Source organism: Gossypium hirsutum, chromosome D05 (assembly GCF_007990345.1).
Source record: "Gossypium hirsutum isolate 1008001.06 chromosome D05, Gossypium_hirsutum_v2.1, whole genome shotgun sequence".
Lineage (NCBI taxonomy): Eukaryota > Viridiplantae > Streptophyta > Magnoliopsida > Malvales > Malvaceae > Gossypium > Gossypium hirsutum.
Window position 1 is genome coordinate 3,506,419 of NC_053441.1, and position 25,517 is coordinate 3,531,935.

The 25,517-nt window shown below is 33.2% G+C and overlaps 4 protein-coding genes across 5 annotated transcripts; 2 read left to right on the forward strand and 2 right to left on the reverse strand.

The window, feature by feature from the left end:
• Nucleotides 1-138: 138 nt before the first annotated feature.
• Nucleotides 139-4,795, forward strand: LOC107907018 (IQ domain-containing protein IQM4). 2 transcript variants are annotated; one of them, XM_016834210.2, is made up of 8 exons: nucleotides 139-993; nucleotides 1,105-1,219; nucleotides 1,304-1,369; nucleotides 1,558-1,646; nucleotides 1,741-1,828; nucleotides 1,908-2,138; nucleotides 2,221-2,322; nucleotides 2,413-4,795. In XM_016834210.2, the coding sequence occupies exons 1-8, from the start codon at nucleotides 605-607 to the stop codon at nucleotides 2,458-2,460; spliced, it is 1,128 nt and encodes a 375-aa protein (XP_016689699.2). In that variant the 5' UTR covers nucleotides 139-604; the 3' UTR covers nucleotides 2,461-4,795. The 2 variants fall into 2 exon arrangements, with proteins under 2 accessions (XP_016689699.2, XP_016689696.2); XM_016834207.2 differs by having other exon boundaries at nucleotides 177-993; nucleotides 2,444-4,795.
• Nucleotides 3,067-5,693, reverse strand: LOC107907017 (cytochrome P450 711A1). Its single transcript, XM_016834206.2, has 5 exons — nucleotides 5,358-5,693; nucleotides 4,640-4,792; nucleotides 3,777-4,560; nucleotides 3,586-3,681; nucleotides 3,067-3,506 (listed from the first exon to the last, which is right to left on the reverse strand). Exons 1-5 carry the CDS (start codon nucleotides 5,612-5,614, stop codon nucleotides 3,177-3,179), a joined length of 1,620 nt encoding a protein of 539 aa, XP_016689695.1. The 5' UTR covers nucleotides 5,615-5,693; the 3' UTR covers nucleotides 3,067-3,176.
• An 11,365-nt stretch (nucleotides 5,694-17,058) lies between these two features.
• On the forward strand, nucleotides 17,059-18,009 carry LOC107907016 (glutaredoxin-C6). The gene has a single exon (XM_016834205.2). It carries the CDS (start codon nucleotides 17,272-17,274, stop codon nucleotides 17,734-17,736), a length of 465 nt encoding a protein of 154 aa, XP_016689694.2. The 5' UTR covers nucleotides 17,059-17,271; the 3' UTR covers nucleotides 17,737-18,009.
• Nucleotides 18,010-20,185: 2,176 nt separating this feature from the next.
• LOC107907013 (probable ADP,ATP carrier protein At5g56450) lies at nucleotides 20,186-24,358 on the reverse strand. Its single transcript, XM_016834204.2, has 2 exons — nucleotides 23,590-24,358; nucleotides 20,186-21,000 (listed from the first exon to the last, which is right to left on the reverse strand). Exons 1-2 carry the CDS (start codon nucleotides 23,929-23,931, stop codon nucleotides 20,368-20,370), a joined length of 975 nt encoding a protein of 324 aa, XP_016689693.1. The 5' UTR covers nucleotides 23,932-24,358; the 3' UTR covers nucleotides 20,186-20,367.
• Between the last annotated feature and the right edge of the window lie 1,159 nt (nucleotides 24,359-25,517).

The following is a 25,517-nucleotide window of genomic DNA, read 5'->3' on the forward strand; positions in this document are numbered from 1 at the left end:
ATCAAAGAAAGAAGATCTCAATGTTGGAAATTTGAGAACATCTTTGATTTGAGGCAAAAGAAAAGAAAAAGGTAGATTCATTAAGTGGTCAAAAAGTCGTAGTTTATTGCAACTTGAAGGTGTTGAAGATTCTTCAATTACGAAGTAATGTCTGAAAACGAAGTTCCATCTACAACAGTACAAATATGTAAAGAGCAGAGTCCCCACCGCAACTAACTCGTCTTCCTACAGTTTCCACGACCATGCAGAAAATAAATAAATAAATCAGTCGTTGTAGTAAAATAAGTAACCTATTTACCCGAGAGCTTCATACTATAATTTTATTATTATCTTCTTTCTTCTTCGTTCTTCTTTTTTTTTTTTAATTTGCTTTGGTTTAGATCATATTTCTTCTAATTGTGGCTTCTTAAATCCTTGTTATGAGCCGCTTTGAAGGCCACTAAACCCCACCATATTCACTTATGTCCCTCCCAGCTCAGCTATTTCAGCTGCTTTCTCATACGAACTCAAGGGTATTAATATGATAGCTTTCTTTTAGTCTAACGAGCATGTTTGATAATTCTGATTTTGCAGGTTTGAAGTCTGTAAAGAGATTTTAAGATCAATGGGTGTTTCCCTTTCTTTGCTTTTATCAGCTTGGAAGGAAATCCTGAAACTTCAAGTTTTTAGTTATGCCATGGAAAAGGTTATTGTAAGGTCAGAGAAGGATGATTCTCAGTTTCCCATTAAAGAACCAAAGCTTGAAGCTTCCGATTCCTTCAAACATTTAGCATTTGATCAAGGGAATGCAAATTCAGTTCCCTCAAATGATAAAGCCAATGGAATCGTTATACCAGTAAAACCCACTATAAAGCTCCCTAAACCAGTGATAATGTTTTCTCCAAGGCCCCTAAGTGAGCTCGATGCTGCTGCAACTAAGCTTCAAAAAGTCTATAGAGGCTATAGGACAAGGAGGAATCTTGCAGATTGTGCAGTTGTGGTTGAGGAGCTCTGGTTTGTCACCTTTTCTCAATATAAAATCTGAATCTCCTGTTACACTTTTTGGTGTTTTTATTTTTTTTATTTTTTGAGTAATTTCTTTGGTTCTTCATTCAAACATTGTAGGTGGAAGACCTTAGATTCTGCAGCACTAAGAAGGTGTTCTGTTTCATTCTATGAAATTGAGAAACATGAAACTGTCATATCAAAGTGGGCACGGGCTAAAACAAGGGCTGCCAAGGTACTTTACTAACCTTTCAACAATGGCTGCTTTCTAAATTTGTTTTAAGGCTGACAATATCATCATCCCATTGATCTTTTGTAGGTTGGGAAGGGTTTGTCTAAGGATGAGAAGGCTCAAAAACTAGCCCTCCAACATTGGCTTGAAGCTGTAAGTTCATATAATCTTTCTTGAATTAGAATTATCCCTATTCCAGCCGAGTAAGTTTGTTTTGCTAATTCAAGTTTCAAATTTGCTTACTGATATCCTATCACTCCATATTTTCATATATAGTTATAGCATAGGAAAAGTCTTGCTAAGATATTGTATCATTTGAACATATATTGTATGTTATGCAGATTGACCCACGACATCGTTATGGACACAATTTACACTTCTACTATGATGTTTGGTCAGCAAGCAAGAGCAGTCAACCTTTCTTCTACTGGTACTGTACTCAATTAAACAATAAACAGACTTCAAAATGACATTATTGAAGGTTGCTCCATTATACCTTTATGTTCTGATATCTGAAATTGAAGGTTGGATATTGGCGATGGCAAAGAACTAAATCTCAAGAAGTGTCCAAGAACAAATCTACAAAGACAATGCATCAAATATCTTGGACCAGTGAGTCTTGTTAAATGCACTGATTATGGCTAAAATGTTTTGTACATTCCTTACCCATGTCTGGTTTTCTTGGTTGCAGAAAGAAAGGGAAGCATTTGAAGTGATTGTGGAAAATGGAAAGCTTGTTTACAAGCAATCTGGGATGCCTGTTCACACCACTGAGGGTTCTAAGTGGATTTTTGTGCTTAGCACAACAAGATCCTTGTATGTTGGGAAAAAGAAGAAAGGGGTATTTCAGCACTCGAGTTTCCTTTCAGGAGGTGCTACAACAGCTGCTGGAAGATTGGTGGCTTCTCATGGATTTCTTGAGGTACATTTATTGCATTTCAAATACCAATCACCAATAAAACCGATTTGTTTAAATTCTTTGAAGTTCTTCTCTTCCTCTCCAGGCTGTTTGGCCTTACAGTGGTCATTATCTACCAACTGAAGACAATTTCAAGGAATTCATTATTTTCCTTGAAGAACACAATGTGGATTTAACCAACGTTAAGGTAATAAAAAAGAAGTCATTAGACTTTAACTTAAGCTTTGTGGAGATTTAACAATATAGATAGCTACCAGAATTTGATTAATCTTGTCAGGATAGTGCTTACATTCTCATTTCTGGAGCAGAGATGTGCAGTAGATGAGGGCTACACCTCAAACAAAGTTGTCGGCTATGAGTCCAAGCATGGGGTAATTAAAGATACAATGGAAACAGAAAAATCGAGAGATTCAAAGACTGTAGAGGTCGATGATGAGCCCGCAAATGATGAGTGCATCAGAACTGAAAGTCTTGAAGTTAGCATAGACAGCAGTGCAGCACAAGCATTCAACATGGCCAAACCTTTGTCTTGCAAGTGGACAAGTGGGATTGGTCCTCGAATTGGCTGTGTCAGAGAGTACCCAAAAGAACTGCAATTCCAAGCTCTGGAACAAGTTAACCTGTCTCCCAGAGTCACCCCTGGTCGCTTTGGAACCTCTGTTCCAATACCTTCACCACGACCGAGCCACAAAATTCGAGTCTCACCCACACTTGCATACATGGGACTCCCTAGCCCAAGGGTGTCACTTCTGGCTGCATTCACCAAGTGATAAAATAATTTTGCAAACTCTCTTTTAAGGTTATTAAATATATCTTTTACTGTAATAGAATTCATAAAATACCCTTCGAAGCACTCCATAGCAACGTCCAATAACTTTTACAGCAAAATTGTACATAGCACTAATAAAAATGTAAAATAGGTGAAGGGATCTGACCAAACATTTCTTTGTTCTTTCATTTGTTTTAGAATTTTAGGCGTATAGTATGACACCTTTTTGCATTAATACGACTGAGGAAATATAACTCAGTCAGATACAATAATCATGTTCTTTTTGTGACAGTGAGTTTTACACCGTGTTTGAAGTTGAGAACTATGCCATATTCAAGCTCCAAAGGATTTTCCATGGTTGAAGAATGTTGAAATGTATATTTCCGATATAGATGTATCAAGGAAAGTTTGATTTCCTGTAAGGAGAACTTCCGGCCGACGCATGCCCGTGGCCCAATTCCAAAGGGTATGAGAGCATACGGGTGCCTTTGTTTTTCTTCTTCACAGTTTGGATCAAACCGTTCTGGTATAAACTTATCTGGGTTTGGGAAATTCTTTGGATCTTTTGCTAAGACCCCAACTGCTAACCACACCCAAGTTCCCTGCACGTCAAAGATCATAGACAAGGGCATTAGTCCATAAACAGGAATGAAATTACATTGAGATTCTGATAAGTAATACCTTAGGCAGAAGGTAACCTCCTATCTCCACTTCTTTTGATGTTTCTCTTGCAACTAATGGAGAAACTATGTAGAACCTCATAGCTTCTTTGATCACCTAAAGTCAAACCAGATACAAGAATAAATCCAGTCTTGAATTTTTTGTGACAATGCAAAAAAAAGTCAGAAAATGAAGAAGCGCCAGGGACTTACCTGATCAAGATAAGGAAATTTATGTTGGAGATCATAAGCAGTTGGCACCTGGTCATGTGGACCAAACCCATCAATCTCTGCAACCAACTTTTTCTCAACCTCTGGATGTCCAGCAACTAAATAAACAATCGATGACAATGTAAAGGATGTCGTTGCTGAACCAGCAAGGAGGTGTTCATAAGTAACTGCACTGATATAGTCAGGAGTGAAAACATTCTTGGCCACATTCTCTGATTCCCTTGCACTCAATATTTGAGACAAGAAGTCCTTTGAACCTCGGTTCTTGTCTTTCATTCTGTTTGACACAATCTCATCAAGCCTGCCACTCAGTTTCTTGTTAGTCCTCTCAACTTTCCAGTCCATGGTTCCCGGTATTCGTTTCAAAATCTGCCTGAAAGGCTCCTGTAATATGGGAACAAGTAAACCTAATATAATCGACACAGAACCTGACAAGTCCATCTTAAGTTGTGTTGTGGAGTAGATATGTTGATTGATGAAGTCAGAGACTTCATCATCTTGACTGCCTTGTTTATCCACGTTCCTGATTGATTCATTGATCGATTGTGGTTTAGAGAGACCAAAGTTAACCCCAAAAGCAGCTTGTCCAATTACATCAGTTGCCAATTTGAGTGAAAGGTTAGAGAAAACAATGTCTTGTTTAGATGAATGGAGATTTTCAGTAGCTGATTCAATGTAATTTTGCATGGTGGGAACTAGGCTAGCCAAGTGTGATGGTTGATAGACAGATAATATTGTGTTCCTCATGGTGGACCATCTTGCATCCCTGGAATTTGAGATGTCATCAAGTTCATAATCTTAAAAAGAGACCCTTTATGGGGTTAGCTATATATATGTGAGAGTACCTGGTGAAAAAAAGACCCTTTTGATGAAGTGGGGAGGCAGCAATAGGTGAAGGAATGCTTCTATTTGGAATGTCCTTGAATTTCTTTATTCCAACTTCTTTACAAAGCTCTGCATCTGCAACGATTATCAAGGGTTGTCTACCCATATGAAACCTGTGCCACCACCAAAAAACCAGCCCATTGTTTTACTATTAAAGTTAATTTTGTGGAACAAAGTGGGGTGGCCGTAATGCAACATCTTGTATAAATTTGTAAGATGCAACCAATCAGATACCTTTTAGATGTAAAATAACTAAAACATGACATTATCAAAAAATTATCACTCTTTTGGCTAGCCTTCAGATATGATCCTGGTAATGCTAGGGACAAACTATTGGGGCTTCTAAAGGTCAATTCAGATTCTTATTTTATCTGTTCTACATCTTGTACGAAAGACAAAAGATAAGGCTCATCCCACTCACTTTCTCCAGAGTTTTTTTTCTAAAAAAAGACACAAAATGATTTTCTGTTTATTTTCTTCAATGGTCGATGAACCGTTAAATGAATAAAACCATGCTCATTGAAGAAGAGATGTATATTATCAAGAAATTTTAAAATATATATATATTAGTTCCAAGTAAAAAAAAAGAACTTCTTGTTGGGTGTTGACTTTTATAACTGATGCATCAAATCAAAGTATTTCCTGAAGAGGAAATGAGAAAAAAAAATGAAAACTGACCTGAAAATAGGACCGTATTGTTTAGCAAGGACTGAAAACACATCAGGGCCGTACTTAGCCATCAAGGGCAGGTGTCCTACCAGTGGGATAGTTGGTGGACCGGGCACCCTTCTCACCTTCCAATATGGACCATACAAATACCCCAATACCATGGCTAACACTGTGATGATTATCGACACCGTAGTTCCATAAGGATAGTAGGACCAGAACCCTTCTGCACCAACTGAACTTTGAATAGTTTCATGAACGAGAGCCATTTTTCCTTCGCTTTAGGTGTTGCAAAGAGGAAGAGGGTGTAGTAGATTATTAATAAGATTCGGCAAATGGAAAGTGGGAGTACACAAAGCATATTAATGGCGTTTGGTCTTTGTCAGTATGTGAATGATTATATTGATGAAATAGATAGCCCATTTGTTTTATGTTGGACCAGAAAGTGAATGAATAAATAAAATAGAACATATTAGTACCGAGCATGTTTATGGTTCTTTCACAGCAACATCATTGTAGGGCCCCTTATAAAACCCCAAAAATGTTATAAGCTTCGATGCTTTTTCAAATGAGTCGTTGATTCTCCTCGGTGCAGGACAAAATAAACCACCACCTCGATTGAAAATGATTTGTTTGAACTCATTCGGATTGCGAATACCTGTCCCTGTTTGAGATTCCTTGGGGCGTGTTTGTCTTACCATTTGATGTTGACGAATGATGTATGATCCACAAGCATTAAAAAGAAAGTAGCTGATCAAGTTTAGCAGGGGAGTGATACTGATATGCTGCTTATACCAGTAGTTTAGTTCTTTTAATACACGCAACTGCTCCGTTTCCACTCACTTCGAATAGTGCGATGCTCTTCCGGGTTTGAGTTCCAACTCAAGGCTTTAAACAAGAGATAAGTTCGTTTTGTTGGGATAAAGTATTGTGCCACACCAATGCTTATCTTTTTCACATTTGTAATATATACTGAGCAAGATTTGGGTGTACAAGTTTATTTTTCATGTTTTGCAGAATAAGCATTTTTCTTTCTTTTTCTGCGTTGAAGTGCGGAACTCTCCTGATCTGAGAGCATGACATTGCAACGAATCTGGTGACTCCACAATAAAAGGTACGTATTACCTTGGCTGTTAAACCAGGTTCTTCTCAATCCACACAGCATAACCAGAGTTGCAAATATTCTCTTGACACTGATCGATGTGATGTCGATTTATCAGAAAAAATTAACACACAAAATATCCAAGGAGAAAAAGAAATGGGCCAATACAGTTGCTTGCTCTTACAAGGTTTCTTTTAACTGGATCAATACAAGAAAAACTTGGGCCAGAAATTATGTTCTTCGTCTTCACCCGCAAAGGGCCTTTCGTATGTATAGTAATTTTATGATAATAAAATAAACGCTAATTTTCTTTCACCAATCCAGTAATATAGTATATCCTACAATGTATTTATATGAAATCATATATAACTCATTTATATGAATTACTTATTTTTCTGAAGTAAGTCTCTTTTTTTATTTATCAGATTCAATTGTCTTGAATCCAACTGAAAAATATGTTTATTTATTAACATGAACCATCCATCCAGGTGATTTTGTAGACAGGACAAGATTTGTATGTACTACAACTGACACTATGCTATTTTGACCAACATATTTTATTGCGATAAAATGAAAACTAAAATTTCCAAATCGAAAAGGATGAAGCTTGTTGGAGAAATGGGTACCCAAATATCATTTCATTTTCCAATGACCTGTCACTTATCCATGCGTTCATGCCCCCCCCCCTCGCCTCTTGTCTTGTATTTTTCGTACGGTTAAAATGAGGTCTAGCTGAGTGATCGCCACCTGTGTTGTTCGACCTTCATCTTATCTTTAAGGTGGTGTGAAGCCAAAGCAGGCATCATTTTAACCATACGCCCCCGCAACTTAATTACATCTAATCTGCCACGTGTGTGGCATTCATCATTTAACCCTTGATTAAATTCAAGTAATCCAGATATTCACCATTAATTTCACTTCTTTTACCAAATATTATGTTGAAATTTTATTGGGACGGTTATGTTGCAATTTTAGAAACCACAATTTGATATCAATCCGTTCCAAGAAAACCAATTTATACAACTACATGAAACTACCTTGCGATTAAGAGCCGACAGAGATTCAGATCATGACACCACTGGGTCCCACCATATGACTCATGTGTCAACTTCAATCAGTCAACGTTATAAAAATAAAGTAAATTTTTACTAGCGGCGCCGACAAGTGAAAGAGCCGGAGAAGAGAAAAAAGCCAAGGGGCTCGGCTAATGTGCGGCAGTGCAGCGGCACAGGGGTTATTGAGTTATTAACTACTAAGCACTAATAAACCAAGGGACGTGGGTTGCCTGGACCCAGTAAGGATATGATACGGATCCGGGTAACGGGTACGGATTTGCAGTCAACATCATCTCCTAGATCACCGCCTTATTGAAAGTACGGAGCATGTGATTACTCACGTGCGGATTGTCTTAAAGAACGAATCGTGTAAGAATGGCAAACCTCATCTTCTTAAAAGAAATTCCACCATGAGCGCGTGCACCTACTTCTTTTAAAGAGTTATTGCGAAGAATATGATAAGAAATTATTTTTAAAAAAAAGGAATGGTAGTTTAGAGGTTTTCATAAAGAGTATTTAGAATATGATAGATTATGATTATTTTTTCCACGTTAATCGGAAACTACTGTTTTCTTTTAACGTGCGTTTGGTGGATATATATTTTTTGTTAAATTTATGTATACAAATTAAATACATTATTAAAATTAAATTAGATATTTTAAAATATAAATAACAGTACAATAATTTATTTAGTGCTCATAATACTTAATTTTAATTAATAATTTATATTTATTAATTAATAATAAAATTATATTAAAATTTACAATTTTATAAATCTACTATTATATTGTTTTTTATTTTAAAAATAATTTTAAAGTATTGTTTTTAAATATTAAATTTATGTATTATTATGTTTTAATCTTGTAACAATATTATTAACGAAATTTTACAAAATTCATATGTAATTTTAAAAAATTATTAAATATAATTTAATTAATACTTACAATCAATAATATATATATGTTACATATTGTGAAAAGAGATAACATTACCCAGGTTAGATGACAAATGAAAAGGGAACGAAAATATTTTAGTACTTGGATTACTTTACCATGTGAAAATTAAGGTTATTCCATAAATAATTTTAAAAAATTAATATGCATTTTTTAATATTTTATTATATGACATTGATAATGTGCCAAATATGTTCTGTGTATAAAAATTTGAGTTTTGAGAAATTTGTGGATTGATAATATCTTTTATTATCTATTCTATTATTAAAATAGGTTTCAAAATAATTTATTAGTATATTTATAATTATTATGTGATAATAATAAAAATTATGTTAATTAACTATTAACATAATATATTAATATGAAATTTAATTGATTTGGTTATATCTACTAAAAGTTATAGTAAAGTTTCCCTACGACAAATGTCAAACCAAGACGAAAAATGAAAGTGTGAAGTGAAAAATTGAAATTACCATTGCAATAATTAATTATTTTATATATTTACTTTATTTAAATTATTTTTGTTTATCAAATAATTTAATTAATTAACATTTCATTATCAATTGCTTTCTATTTTTTTAAATTTAAATGTAATACCTCTAACCCGAATCCGTCGCCTGAATAAGGTTACGGAGCATTACCGAAATTTACAAATCAAACAAACAGAAAATACAAACATTTCATATCATATAGCATTCATGTCAAAAACCAATCAAAATTATGCATATTGTCCCTTAAACGAGCCATTAAGGCTAAAATTACGCATTAGAAACAAATCGAGACTAAATCGAAAACTTAAAAAAAAATTCAGAAACATTTAAAATTTTCAACATTGCAGGGGTCACACAGCCATGTAAATATACTGACTTGCTCTCTTTAAAAGATATAGGGGGGCCACGGCCGTGTGGACGAAAATAGGTAATTTTACAAGCCATATTTCTCACCCAATTTTGAGTCAACCTATAATCAACATTATGCATATCAACAAGCCATAATTAGGCAACCAAAACAAGCCAAAATAAGTGGCTAATCTCAACAAATTACATATAGGCCAACATTAAACAAAATACTTATACATGCCATTATAATCAAAATTAAAACATCTGAAAGTACCAATAGAACTTATGGATAGTGTAATATAACTCCGACAAGCTTCCAACCCAATCGAGCTTCCAATAATCTAAAAGTAAAGGAAAACAACTACATAAGCAATGAATGCTTAGTAAGCTCGTATAAACTTTAATCATATCAATTCTTTTCAAATATGAAATTTATACATATCAAGAACAATCCAATATCGATACCACAAGATTCATGAAGCTATATTCAACAACTCACAATGTGAATAATTCCACAGCATCACTTATACATATCATCCCTAGCATAGTAGGATTTTAAATAACTTTAAACCTTACCACTCTTTCATGAGCTCAAGCATATTTTCATTTGAACACTTACCATTTCAATACAACTTATAATTAAACATATTACCATTCAACCAACAGCTTGGCATTTGCCTAAGCATCAAACAACAACACTTATTAGCATAGTTGAACATATTTCATATAAATTTAACATCGATAATCATATTATCTCAACATGTCACACTTAAGTTTATTACTCGTCTCAACTTACATAATTTCCATGTATCAACATATCAAAGATATTTGTATATGTTCATGTCATGATACATATCATTCTCTTACCGTTTCTTCATATACATATATCATCCATTTCAATATATCATTATATATCAATATATCATATACCATCATTTTCATGTATTTCATGTATATACCTGTATTAGTTTGTATCAAACTCATATAGTCTCGTAACAGAACATTGCCCGTTGAACAATTTAGAATATCGTTGGATAACTTTCAAATTCATTAAACAAATCACTTTACCAAGACTTTCCCAAATCGAAGAACGACTTACGGATAAGAGTACATCGTTAACAAAAACTCATAAGAGCTAGTCCTTCCGAATACACCAATAAAAGCTCATTAGAGCTAAACAGAAAGTAAAACACGAGAGATCGCAACAAATGCTAAACCCCGGTTTACTTGGGTAAATGCCGTTGTCTCCTTCCAATACCATGATATACCAAATTATGAATGTACTCAAATATCGCGTTCAATCAAAACTGAGTATTAAATTCGATAATATATTTTCAACAATAATTCAATTCCAACAATAGAACATATATATAATACCAATCACCAATTAACATCCACTTTAATCAAAATTTTACATAATACAATTCATACGAACTTACCTGGTTAAATTGAAGAAATACCAAGATTTAGGGGCACTTTGGTAATTTTTCATTTTCCTCGATTTTCCACTCGATCTTGATCTAAATTAATAATTTCATTCCATATATTAATTTAGACAATAAAATAATTCATTTCATGCAATTTGGTCATTTTTGATATTTTTACAAAATTGCCCCTAAAGTTTTACTTTTATTCAATTTAGTCACTGAGCCCAAAACATGCAAATTAACTATTTTTAATACAAACCCAAGCTATCCAAATGTTCATGATATTCAAAACATCCCATTTATGCAATAATTTCACAACAAACCCTTGTATTTTTAACATTTTTGTAATTTAATCCTAAAATCAATATTTAACAAAATCACTTTATAAAATCATCATACTACATAATCAAAGCTCTAAATCCATGTTATTCATCAAAAAAATCTAATGTTTATCAATGACAACTTTCAAAATTTTTAATAAAATCAAAAACTAAGGTAAGATTTAGTTATACCTAATTGTATCAATCTCAAAAATATAAAAATTACAAGAAACGGGTAAGAATTGAACTCACATGAAGCAAAAAATTGAAGAACCAGATTCAGCTCTCTTCTATGTCTATTTTGAACTGAAAATTGAAGAAGAAATGTCTAGAAAACTATCCAAATCTAATTTGTTTTAATTTGATTTCATCAAATTTACAATTTTACCATTGAATGGCCTTATTTTATTATTTTTTTCTCTTATGCCGCCTCATCATTTTAATTTAGGTTTAATTGCTTCTTAAGTCCTCCCTCATTTATTTATCAAGCCATTTAATCACTTAAATATTATTATTAGCAAGTTTTGCACTTTTTTCAATTTAGTCCTTTTTAATTAATTAACTATTGAAACATTAAAAGTTTTGAACGAAACTTTAATACTACCTTAATGGCACTCCGAAAATATTTATAAAAATATTTACGACTCGGTTTATAGAAACGAGGTCCCGATACCTCACTTTCTAAAACCACTTGACATAATAAATCATTATAAAACACAATTTAGTAATTCAAAAACCTTTTTAAAACCATATTTGACTCGTAAATATTATATTTAATATTTACGAACTTACTTGTTGGATTTGGCGGCCTCGAACCACTATTTTTAATACCACTGAAAAATCAGGCTATTACATTAATTACTTTTAAAGTGTTATTTTGTGTTTTAAATTATTTTTAAAATTAATTTATTTTTACTAATTTCATTTAATTAGTAAAATATATATTTTGAGGTTATAAAAATGTACTATTTAAAAATAAAAATATACATTCTTGCTTTTTAGAAAAATAAAAAAAAATATTAAAAAACGTGTTTAGCTTATAATTATAATTTTTAGAAAATAAAAAATATTTTGTTTTGAAAATCATAAAAAAAATTATTTTAATTATTCTAAATTTTCTTTATAAAATTGAAAGAGTCGAATACATTGGCTTTTAACTTTCAATTTAATTGGTCACTGTTCAAAATCATATATATTTGAAAATATTATTCAATAATTTTTTAATATACAATATATTGATTGTAGCCATATTGATGTACTAATTTATATTATTTCTCATTATTCTATCACGAGAAAATAGGGGTAAATTACATAAAAAAATCGATTTTAAAACATATTCAGTAAAGTAAACTGTTTTTTTTTTCAAATTTAGGGGAATATGTCAGATTTTGGAGAGAAACAGGAAATACTTCCTACAAGAAATGTTTTCAGCTGACTTGTCGGAAAACGTTTTTTACAAAACGTGTTTTCTTTAAATACATCTACTCTTTTAGTTAGATAGTTAAATTTGTTAATGAATCGACAAATATATTGTTTTCAAATTTTTTAATTGATTTTTTAACACTATTTAAAAATATAAATAAAAAACTTGAAAACAATATATTTGTCAATTAAAAACATTAATTAAAATTTTTAAAAAAGTTTAAAGCAACATGAAATAAAAATACAAATGTAAAAGAAAAATTGAACCCAATACTCAATGACAAAACCACTAATATTTAACTGACATGTCAGCTGAAAAGGTTGACTGCAAGAAGCATTTTCTATTTCTCTTTAAAAAAATTAACCTATTTTCCTGAAAATAAGAAAAGAAAAAACGACCTACTTTTCAAAAAAAAGAAAGAAGACTTTTTTTTTTCCATAATTTCCCCCACAAAATAGGTACTAAACAAGATTTCATATTTTTATTATAAAAAATATTTTTATTTACCAAATAAAAACTTCAAATTTAATAAAATAGAAAATAAAAATACCTTTCCAAAAATGAAACTAAAAAAATAAAATTATTTTTAAAGCTAGAGGGAGTCTTTCTCTTTTAGAAAAAATGGCAAATCAATTTTTTTATCGCATCAAAATTTATTAGTTTAGTGTTTTTTTAGTATAAAAAAAAATCTAATAAAATCCAACATTGGTTGTCTATTCGAATTTTATTTTCAACTATGGTGTAATACCAGCAATAAATGTGAAGTGGGTTAGGGGATATTGATTTTGCGACTTTCCAACTTGCTACAATAAATTTTCTTTTTATCGATAATAATTGACAGCTGAAATGATTTCGTTGGCCAAGGTCTATGATGGATGCACCGAACCCATTATTTTTTTAATTTAGAAAAATGAAAAAAAAATAGGAAAAGCTTGTGAAGGCAATTAAAATTTTATTTATAATATTATTTTTCATTTATTTTTTTCGAATTTATAGATAATGTAACATCACTTTACATATATTATCAACCAACTCAGCATTTAATTGTATGAATTAAATGGAATTCCTTTTAGAAATGATCCATGAAAAAGAAATTTTATGGGACCCTACAGTACTAGTCATTGACCAATGATCAATCATCTCAAGATAATAAATTTGTAAAAAAAAATTGCACTTCAATGAATAATTTCATTTATTGATGGAATTTAAAAAAAGAAAAAAGAAAAAACTTCCACATCCCTGTTGGTAAGTTTGATAAATTGAAAATAAAAAAATAAAATTTGAAAAAATAACTAAACATAAGTTTAAAATTGTTGGATATATATTATTTAAAATTAATTAGGAAATATGATTAGATCATTTCATAAATATAGAATTTAAACTATATTTTATATTTTATCTTTAATTTTTAAACAATTCCTTAGCAAGTAGTATAAATTTTAGTAAAGGCATGTTTATTGCATTTAAAAACAAAAATTATTTGTTAACAAGGACTTGGCTTATTAGCAAAAGCGGAGATTTTGAGTTATGAGTACTAAGTTTGAAATTCATCTTCTACAATTATACGTGTAAGTTCTAAAATTTCATGATGTTATGTGTAAAATTTAGTTTGCTTTGTCTGAAATTTTCAATTATTAGTCTACTTATACTCTTAACAATTTGAGAGCTGTGTTGTAATAGTTGGATTCCATTGAGTATTTATTATTACACGAAGCAGCTATTATTTGTATGCATGCATAAAGGAAACGAAGTAAAGAGGGGCGTACTGGCATTCTTTGCCTGCCAATGCTGTAAATGGGCGAGGCTGTGTGGCATCCGATTCAGCCTTGTTTCTTTTGGTATTTTGTCTTGGATCGGGTTAAAGAAATGCATGTTAGGCATGCTTTTACTTTCTCTCAGTTCTGGCAACAGCGTTTAAATATTTTCGTCCAATCCTCCCTCATCTTCGGCTGATGACGCTTTCAGCATGACGACAAACACCTTCTTCTTCTTCTTCTTCTCTCTTTTCCTTTTCCTCTGATTTGATTTTCGGATTTGACCCTTTATGCATGATGACCACCTTCTTCAAAGCCTGCTACTTTGGTCTCTTCTTTTTCTTTATATGCATTTTGTCCAAGGGAAAAAAAGAGGGAGGTTTTTCCCATCATTCGCCATTGCCATTATAGCTGCCTACATTATACGTCCTCTTCTGTTTTTCTTCTCTATCTCCAATCAATATCAATCTTTTTCTTTTCTTTCTTTCGGTTAAGTAAAGTCAAAATTCAATGCTTCGCATACCACAATATTCATGTTTTCATTGATTGTTCAAGTGGAAGAAATGGTGTTTGCATCCATGTTTTAGTATATAAAATAATAATAATAATAAATTTAATTAGTAATATTTAATCACACTTATGCCTTATTTTGAGTAAAGAGAAAAACATTTTCGCTTATTTAAAGAGATTTTATTATTTACAAGAGTTATTATCCACCTTTATAATTTCAAGATTAAAACTATACTAATTATGCATCTTTTTTATTTCAAAATTAAAATGTTTAATTATTGTCATACATAAATAATAAGTAATTTTTTCCCTTACGTTGTTACACTAATAACCAAATAAGACATAAATTTTAAAATTATTAATTTTATTTTACTATTTAAAATAAAAATAATCATTGAATATGTAAAATATGTTTTTTTTGTAATTTAATATTTTCATTTATCAAACCTTATAATTATATTATAAATTTAATTTTCATTAAAATGTCAATCATGGATTAAAAAAATACCACTAATATTACGTTGATCTCTCTCTCTATATAAAAAAACACCACTAATAAATAACTACATCTAAAAGTAACCATTTAACTTAAAAAATGATTTCTTTAATTTTTAGGTTTTGTTTTTCAAATTATTTTTTTGAATGAAGCGATGAATTATAATACATTAGAAAAACTTAGGATTTTAACAATTTCCTATGATTCATTCATCGCCCAAGGTATTAAGTATAGCAACACTAAATAATAGAGATTGGTGCAACTCCCCCCAAAAAAAACAATCATAAGTGAGGAGGTAAGGTGAAAATAATTAAAGAAAGAGGGTTAAGCGGGACCAAAGTTGAAAGGTGATGCTGATGCTGATGCTGACGCCATCCCCTTTTTATTTATATCATCATTTTTATTTTATCACCATCAACGGTCCTCCTTTAATGGGGACTCCTTCCAGCTCCGCTTTACCGTTTTACACTCCCATATCCAATAATGGTGGGTCCCCTCCTCCCCACGACCCCCAATCCCCTATCACCATAGAAGCATGCTCATCATCCACGTGTCACTCACTCATTGGCTATACCATTGTGACCCAAAAAGGTTGGGGTGGCCCCACATTTGCGTCTCTATCTCTAATTAATCTCTCTCTTTCATCCCCCCGGAAGCCCTCCATGCCTGAAGGAAATCGAAACACAGCTACCACTTGTCATGCTGGGAACGTCACGATGACGTGGCCGGTGTTATTTCGTTCCGATGGTTATGTCATGCTAGTGGACCAGCCACCCCAGCTCTCTTTTTTATTCAGCCCCTGCTTGCTTTTTTCACTGTAGTATCAGCAGCAGTACGATTTAATTTAAAATGGGTTACTCACAGTTCAATATACGGGTTCCACGTGGCGTTGAAGGTGACGTAAGGGGGGATATTTACTACGATCATCAACCAACCATCCCATGTGACCGCTCCGGCAAATATCCAGTATTTCCGAACTACCGTATTATTGTGACGCACGATGTATTGTCCCCTCACTCGTTTGCATCGGCATGTGTAATCCACCCTCTCCAATCATTTGTTATTTCATTTTTCTTTCTTTAATCTTATCCCCTTGTATTTCATACGACTCAAATAGAAACTATATGCAGCTCTTATGTACAATTACATATGTAAACATGTCAAAATCCGACAACATAGAAGAGAATCTGAATAGATATTTTCTTTTTTTTCCATCTAATTTTAAGATGGTAGCCTTTAAATTTTACTCTTGTCATCTTCAAAAATATCCAACCCACGCCATCATTTCCCTTTCTAATCTTGGCTTCGAAAAATGCCAATGTACATGCACATGACTTTGATCAAAACAAAACAAAACACAAAAATATTACTAAATATATCAATTCCAGCTCTCAGAATTTTTGATAAATTTAACATTGATAGGATCAACCCGATTAATCAATAAATAAAAAAATAACGAAATAAATTAAAAAATTGAACATACAAATTTAATGTAGAAAAATCCTTCTAAAGAGGATAAAAAATCACAGATAAAAATAATTTTACTATAATGGTAAAAGAACAAAAAGTGCAAAAAATAGAGATAAAAAACTAAACTCAAAAAACTCGAAAACAAAATACAAAATTCTCTAAATGGGTTATGAATTCTAATATTTAATGGATATATTTTTTATGATTATAAAAGAACCTATTTATAACTTAAATTACTAAGTCAAATAAATTAAGCTAATAATTATTAAATATATTATATTAATAAATATTAAATCTTTTAAAATATATATATTTTATTTAACTTAACTTATAAATAATCTTCTCACAACTCTAAAGTATAATAAACTTTTGATTTAAAAAAAAAACACCTATGTAACATGGTACTTTATGATGTAAGCAAACCATAACCGAAGCAAAGGCACTTTTCTCTTCCCTCTCACTCTGTTTTATACGTAGTATTTAACTCTCCCATCGCACTAGTTTTTCTCTCGTTGACATTACCACAATCACACACAAAAGCTTCCTTGATTTTTTTTTGTTTTGTTTTGTTTTGGCGATGCAAAGGTTAAGGAGCTGGTCGAGTGACGTTGTGCAGCTTGATCTAAGTCCACTGCCACCACCACAACCTCCTCCTTCCTCAAACAGCACCCCCATGAGCACCACGGCCATCAGCGGCGCCGGCTTTTCCATAGACGAGGAGGAGCCAACGGAGGCACGAATCAGGAGGTTGATATCGGAGCACCCAGTCATCATCTTCAGCCGCTCCTCCTGTTGCATGTGCCATGTGATGAAAAAACTCTTAGCCACCATCGGGGTTCACCCAACTGTCATCGAACTCGATGACCACGAGATCGCTTCCCTCCCTCCACCTCCTGCCCACGATAGCCTCTCCTCTCCGAGTCCTGCTCCCGCTGTCTTCATTGGCGGAACATGCGTCGGCGGTCTTGAATCCCTTGTGGCTCTCCACCTTAGTGGACACCTAGTCCGCAAGCTCGTCGAAGTTGGCGCTCTCTGGGTATGATACACATAATTAATAGCATAAGAAAAAAAAAATATAATCAAGCTGCCATTTTTTTATGCTTTCCAAATCTGGGTTTTCCTTGTTAAAACTTCTTTGTAAGTTGATCATAAAATTAGGCAGTCCAGTCCCCCCTCACCCCCCCCCAAAAAAAAACAATTTCTGCTTTTTCTTCCCTACTAGCTTTTTTGGTCAAAGAAAGCATATTGAAGATAGTATTTTAGGGAAATTGTAGTAATTAAATCAAATTAATGAAATTGTATTGTATGTGTGAAATTTCTTCTTCTTTTTTTTCTGTTGAATTTGAGGGTTTGAGGGAACTTACTCCGGTGACCCAGGGGGTTGATCTGAGTTAGTACAATGAGCAATGAGTGGAATGGGACCCATTAAAGGTGGGGTCCGTTGCCAATTATTGAGCAATCAGAGCCGTTAAAATTTGTTCCAGGTGGGCTCTAGATGAAAAAGAATGGTTAATAATGTGATCTGGGGGGGAGTGCTGGTATTAGAACAAGAGGAGGAGGAGGTTTTTAATTTTTGTTAGTGATGCTTTTTACTGACAATGACGAGCTCCAATCAAAGAGGGCATTGTCATAATCTGACAAAATTCTTCCAATTATTAATAACGTAAAAGAAAAGAGAAAATAAAGAAAACAATATACTGGGAATTCTTACACGGCTCTTTTTTCTGCTTGATTCTCTTTCCCACAGATTTCATTCCACAATTTGTGGTTCAATATTTTTCGTTGTGATTATTGCCAACAATACTTCTTTTTCTGGGTTCAAGCTATATAAACCTAGCCAGTTGTCTGCAATTTGTATAAATTAATTACTGCTTTAAGTTCAAACATAAAGTAGACCTTGGATTTTGGTTTTTTAATGACTAATAAAAAAAGGGTTTTGATGATCCCAAGAACGTTTGAAAATGAGCTGTGAAACAACCCAGAATTCCAGGTTCTTAAACAAGTACAGTGATGAAGTGAAAAAGCTGTGGTCTTTAGTATATATATTACTTTAACATATTGGGAGCAAAGTGAAGGGAAAGCTGACAATTAACATAAACTAAAATTGAAGGCAAAGAAGTTGTCACCAAGCTATCAGACAGTATTCCAACGCATATCATAGCTTCAGTTCAATCGCCTTACACCTCTCATTTCATTACAAATATTCTTACACTTTGATCTCGAAATTTTATTTAATTTTTTGAATTTATTATAAATGTATATATATTTGAATTTAACATCTAGTTATTTGTGTTAATATGGATTAAAAACTAAAACGTCTAGTTTGAAGTCAAATGAGATGAAAATATATTTATATTTATTGTTGTTGTTGTTGTTCCTTTGGGTTTGGAAAAGACAGCACCTACCCACGAATCACAACCACAATTGAAGAGTGGGTGGCAAGGTCACTTACGGATTTTGGTTTTTTTTTTTTAAACTCGAAAAATTTACATACGGCAGCCATGCGAATGTGATGTTTTGTTTGATTTTACCCATCAATGGTCCCCATTTAGAATCTTTACAGCCTAACGTAAGAAGAATCTCTCCTTCTGATTCTCTATAATAAGCAATTTGGGGGATGAAAAAGAAAAGCTAAAAGGAAAGTAATAGTTTCTTTCTTTTTTTTTGGGGGGTATATATTTTAATGGAAGTAATGAAAAATGGGCAACTCAAGTGCCCCACTGAAAGTTCCTTAATGGTAGGGTTTTAGGTTAAAAACTTAGTCTAAAAGTTGGGGGTGAGAAAAAAAAAGCATCTTTGAGTACTTTATTAGTTCATCACCTCTTTTGTTTTCTTTTGCTCTTTTTCTTTGATGGGGGTGAAGTCATGGTTTTGCTTTGGGTCTCTTTTATGGTGTTCCCACTTGCATTCATGTGTTTATATTATTATCCAAATTTTTTTTTCATACCTAATCGGTCGCAATAATATTTTTTGGTTTAGACCCATTGTTTATGGCTCACAATCCTCTCCAGTTAAGACCTTCCCCAGATCTTACTTTCGACAATCCTTATATGCTACCTCTTGACCTCAATAGCTTACATCATTTTGGGTGGCAACTTAAGTATTTTACTGATCCTTTGACCTATTCCATTTCCCACAAAACTAAACATCGTATAATGTTAAATTTATAGTACTACTAGTTCATTACAACTGTTAAGTAATACCACATTTTACCTGTTCCCTTTACTACTTTGTACTACTTTTCTGGGGCTAATATGTTCATCCTGAGATTGGGATTTTTTCTCTTTCCTATAATATTAAATTTTCAGGAAGAAAACAAGCAAATTTATGGGGTTTTGGCTCAGGATATCCAGAAGAATATACCAGACACAGGAACGTGGATGTTGTTATGAAAGGAACAACTGCACAGCACCCATTTTATATCCCTTCCCCAAAGACAAAATTGTAAAGAAAATCACACAAATCTGACAATGACATCGACCACAACATCATGCAACAACTTTTGCTCTTTTTATTTGTCAAGGAAAATCAAGGTGTGTGTGGATTGCCATGTTTGGTAAATGAATGTCATGTTCGGTTGAACTTTACAAGGCTTTCTATGCTGTAACCCTGAATCTGGTTCTACTACTCTAGCCCTTTTGTTTAAAAGAAAACTATAAAAAATTGCTTCCGACTAAGATCCACCCCAATTCATGAACTTCTTGACCTCATCGTATAGAACCAAGATGGCCGCAGTACCGGTGCTCCTAAAAACATTAGACACGGCTCCACGGTAAAATGAAGTCACCCCTTCTGTCCTATAAATCGTTCTCCAGCAGTTCAGTGTGCTATGGTACATTGGTTTTTCCAAGCCAGATTGCATCATCATCCGCCTCCTAACTGTATCTAGTGGATACGACAACAATCCAGCAGAAGTTGTCACAGCTTGGGCCACCACCCACCGTTTCCATAATGCCAATTCATTTCTGGATTTCTCAGACAAAATTTCCTTCATTGTATCAAAACCTCCAAAATATAGACCCCGATGAACAATCATCCCATGTAGAGAGGCGGGAAGACCGCTGTAAATTCCCCAGATTCCATCCTTTTTATACATAGTACTCAAGAAATGATAAATACCTCGGAACTGACGAACATCAGTTCTCCCAATGTCCGCAGCAAGACGTGTATGGGCAATGTCAAGAGGGTAGATTATGATCAATGTTGTGCAACCAGCTGCAGCTCCGGCGATAAAGTTTGCAGATGCTCCTGAGAATACATGACCATCTTGAAAACAGCCATTTCTTAATATGTTTCTGTACAGATCCTGCATAAAGAGGTGCAAAGTAAGAAAAAAGATAACAGGAGATGCTGTAAGTTGGAGTTTTCATTTTTGAGGCACTGGTTTGAAGGTTGTTTTTTTGTGTACATACAGAAACTTTATTAGGCCTATAGCTACTTAAAAGTAGTTAACTCTGTACCAACTCATACCCCCCAAGGATATCCCCTTGGGACTTTCAAGCTTGGTTACAATAAAGTAAATCTTCATCTTCATTCAAATGTGTCGTCTCAAACTTGTCTCAATGCGTTTATCAAGTGATTCTTTGAAATTGTTACTGATGCTGAATTGGCAATATGTTGGGCAAATTCATCTCACCTATTCCTAATGCTCTTCCAGGGAGTAACACTATAGTTATTTCTTAAAGTTGGTCAGTCACCACTTAGGGCATTCTCTGACCTTTCCTGTCCCTATTATTCCAACATCATGATTATCTTTGATATCGGACTTAGTTTATGCACCTTAGAAGGGAATTTTTTAAAGAATAAAAGAGAAACATGCAAACACTGCGTGCGCATGGACATATATTTAGGGGGGGAAAATCAGTTTACGTTTTGATTTGATGGCAACTTAAAAACTTTATTATTACAAACCTATAATGAATAACACTATGATCGGGTCTTTTAACAGCATCTACAAAAACACAAACAAGTAAAGTTCCATTTGAATTATCCACAATTTACGGCTAAAATGTACATCTTTCTAGGTGGAATAGTCAAGTTTGAAAATCTTTATCTCTTCAGACTCGCATGCCTCTATTATATGCTCCTATATAGTATGAAAAGCCAAAACATTGAATAACGACATATTAACAGTAGCTGATAGCCTGATACTCTGCAGTAAGGCACATTGTGGTAAACTAACCTTGCCGGTTAATGCTCTCTTCACCTGCCAAGGCCCTGAAGGGAAATACTCTATAGTCTCCACCTGCTATAAAGGCATAACATCATTTTTCCTAATACTCTGTGGAGCCATTGAAATAATATTCCATCCATTTTCTGACAAATTCCTGAGATTTACAATACACCCAAAAGGGTGCTAGAAGCTTCAAACAGTTCTCAACCATGTATAAACTTGGGTGATATTCGACCTCACACAAGAATCCTAGCATGGTAAACTATGTATTTTTTTGATTCGTCATTAGATATGGTTGACTATTCGGATATATTGCATCCTTGTGTTCAATTCAGGCATACATCCTTTGCAAACTCATTTAGGTTTGTTTTTATGTTTTCCACCCAAGCTCCCTCTAGTCTTAATCTGTTTCTCATCACACTCAAGTTATATTCTCCATCAAATCACATCTTATTTAGCATCAGTATATCTTACTTACATGGCACCTTCAGTGAGATGGCCTGTCCTCAATGGGTATATATCTTGTATCTTCCCCTTGTATTCCTAATTGTATCTTCCATTATATATAGAGACATCTAGAGTAGATTTTCACCTCAGTGACTTAAATTCTATTTTTGGAATATTTTGATACCTGAAGCCTAACACTGAAACTAAAACAACATTGATACTTCGACAGCCATACTGTAACATTTACCTTCAAATTTATGTGGAATTCTATAATCAGATAAGATTTTGTAGAATTCCCCTGTTCCATCCATCCTACCTGGATCCAATGAGTGACCTCTCTATCAATCGTCACATTCTCCAAGAAAAAATTCACCTAACAGCATTTTCTATAACCGATCCTCAATTCGGAGCAAAGCCTGCAATGAGTTTGTATTCTAACTACGCTATTTTGATCAATTAAAGGCTAAGATCCTTGTATTTCGTAACAAAAAGCCTCATCTTAGAGTAAAGTTGTTCACCATCTAATCAATAGCAAAAAGCAGCAATGACAGTTGAATAAGGTAAAGTATTAGGATGAGAAAGTCAAAGGTCCTCCATGGGAGTAAAATGTCTACGAAGATTGAACTTGCAGATAAAAGAAGTTTGGATGTTATAGACTAGCATGTTTCACAAACTCTGCAGAGCGGCTTAATAAGATTAACTTAAATGAGGACAGTTACAAGAACAAGGTGTTATGGAAACAGGGCAAAAAAATACCACAGCCCATTGCATTTTGTTCCCATATAATGAGTAGGCTAAATGAAATTCAGTTTGGAGATTCGGGCATTGTTACGGGTGATAAGTTTTTCAAGTTATCAATACAATATGGATAAGATTGACTTGGGAATTATAACAGGAATTGCACAAATAGCAAAGCCCTGAAGAAATTAAAGTTGCAACTAGCAACGTGGACTAGCAAATCAGCTTAAATTTCAACAGAAACATTCTCTGTATTATGACCATATAATACATACAAACAAAGCAAATCACATAAAAGTGCACAAATTGGTATCCAAACCTCCCAAGCTATATAAGAATAACATCATCATCGTCTCCAAGAAACATTTTATCATTCACTTCACGTGCATATATAATATATATTATTTTTTTAAAACTTTTAACAACCCCATCTCCAAAATAACATCTGGCAAGACTAAAACGACCCATTAATTCACTATAAATATCAACCAAAACCAAGATGGAAAACAAAAAAGGAAAACAAGAGAAATTTATTACCTTGAGGGAGAAATTAAGAGCAACAGAAGGGTAATATCTAAGAACACTACTCCCATTGCCTCTCCATAATGAAAGAGTGCCTTCTTCTCTAACCGTTCGGAAGATACAATCAAACATCCCTTTGAATTTCCTTCTTCGACCAGCTACGATAGCCAAATTGCTCTCTTGGGTTTGAAGCAATAACTTTGCCCTCTCAATGGGTGCCACGATCGTGTGCACCACGCCACCCATCACCGCTCCCGCCATCAGATCACGGTGGAAGCTCGCCAGCCATTTATACGCCCCTGACGACGATCTTAACCATCCCCTGTTGTCTAATCCACCATCTTCTTCTTTGCTCATAACTTCCCAAGACCCAAACTTCTTTGAACAGAACAAAAAAAAAAACCTTTTTTTCTTTCTTCTAGTCAGTAGAAATGGTGGGAAAATAATTGTCAACTAAAAAGATTGAAGCTTTTGCCTACGAATGGGATCATAGTAATTGCTTTGTTTTATTTAAACAACCAGAGTTTTTGGCTATCCACGGAGGGCTTCTCTTGTTTTTAGCTTGGCAAATGTTGTTCCCTCTTCTGCCAAAAGACAAATTAACAAAATTTGTCATACGAGGTTTTTTTCCCAATTATATAGTTTGATTGAAAGGAAAAATTAGCATTTTATAGATAGTTTTAACAAACGGAAAACATATAAAAATTAGTTTAAAAGAAATGAAAGGAAGAAAACAAAGGGGAAGCAGAAGAATATGAAAAGAAAAGCAAAGTTAAAATAATATAAAAATAATTACTCAAAATGAAAAAAATATAGGGATCAATTGTAGAATTTAACCTAAAATTTTTGTTTGAAATGATAATTTAATTTGCCACGTCAGCTTACTACTACATTGTTGATGGTAATTAACAGTTCAGTGATTAAAATGTTACAATACGATAACATAATTGACTACAATATAATATTTTAAACATAAGTGACTGAAATATAACTTGAAACAAATAAAAATGACTATTTTAATAGTTTACCGCTTTTGATAACGGTTGATGTCAAAATTTCTCTTTAATTACGGTAAAGTTCATCTACCCTCTCTAGATTTTGCCAACTCATAAATTTAATCCAAGTATTGACAAAGATCTAATTGGAAGAACTGTGGATTTTTAATTGTTTTTTTTCACTTATAAACTCAATTTATGAAGGGCATTAAATTCTTTTTAAAGATTCAAGTACCGATTATTTAGATCTACCAAAGCTAACAATACTATTTTTTAGGTCTATTTGACTGAGTATTCTACTTTAGATAAATTTGTTAATATTTTGTTATTAATTCAAATAGGTTGTTACTTGGTTAAATAGGTTGTTAAGATTTACTACATAACTCAGGATCACATTTGTAATCTGTATATATATATTCCATACTCTATCAAATATAGAAGCAAGCTCTTCACTCCATTCAATTACTTATCTCTTTATGGTAATCAAAGCCTCTCAAACTCACCCATGTAGAGTTCTAATTAATAAATTGACCAAAAAGTAGTTAAGTATCACTAAAAGTTGTATTATAATAATGTGATATTTGATAAATATGAATTAATACTAAGAAAAGGGAAAATTACATATAAAAGCCTTTTTTTAAAAAAAATTTACCGGAATGGCCCTATTTCACCCAAAGTGCGTCCACGTTAGCGCGATGTTAGGGGATGTGGTAGGAAAACGCATCCCTGAGGAAGCGTTTTGCCTACGTGGACAGAAATCACTCTCTTAAAGGCGCGCTTTATGTCAGAGTAGGCAAAACGCTTCCTTAGGGACGCGTTTTGCCCGCGTCTCCTGCGTAGTGGGTTTTTGGTTTAAGGTTAGGGTTTTGGTGTTTTAAAGTTTAGGGTTTTAGAGAAAAAATTAAATAAATAAGGGATTAGGATTTAGAGCTTGTCAATTAAATTAAT

Coding starts and splice junctions, on each gene's coding strand:
- LOC107907018 (XM_016834207.2), top strand. CDS start 605: ATGGGTGTTTCCCTTTCTTTGCTTTTATCAGCTTGGAAGGAAATCCTG. Junction 1,370..1,557: donor TCCAACATTGGCTTGAAGCT/GTAAGTTCATAT, acceptor TATGTTATGCAG/ATTGACCCACGACATCGTTA. Junction 2,139..2,220: donor CTTCTCATGGATTTCTTGAG/GTACATTTATTG, acceptor CTTCCTCTCCAG/GCTGTTTGGCCTTACAGTGG.
- LOC107907017 (XM_016834206.2), bottom strand. CDS start 5,614: ATGGCTCTCGTTCATGAAACTATTCAAAGTTCAGTTGGTGCAGAAGGG. Junction 4,561..4,639: donor AAGGGTCTTTTTTTCACCAG/GTACTCTCACAT, acceptor CTCAAATTCCAG/GGATGCAAGATGGTCCACCA. Junction 3,682..3,776: donor AATTTCCTTATCTTGATCAG/GTAAGTCCCTGG, acceptor GTTTGACTTTAG/GTGATCAAAGAAGCTATGAG.
- LOC107907016 (XM_016834205.2), top strand. CDS start 17,272: ATGCAAAGGTTAAGGAGCTGGTCGAGTGACGTTGTGCAGCTTGATCTA.
- LOC107907013 (XM_016834204.2), bottom strand. CDS start 23,931: ATGAGCAAAGAAGAAGATGGTGGATTAGACAACAGGGGATGGTTAAGA. Junction 21,001..23,589: donor CTCTTAATTTCTCCCTCAAG/GTAATAAATTTC, acceptor CTCTTTATGCAG/GATCTGTACAGAAACATATT.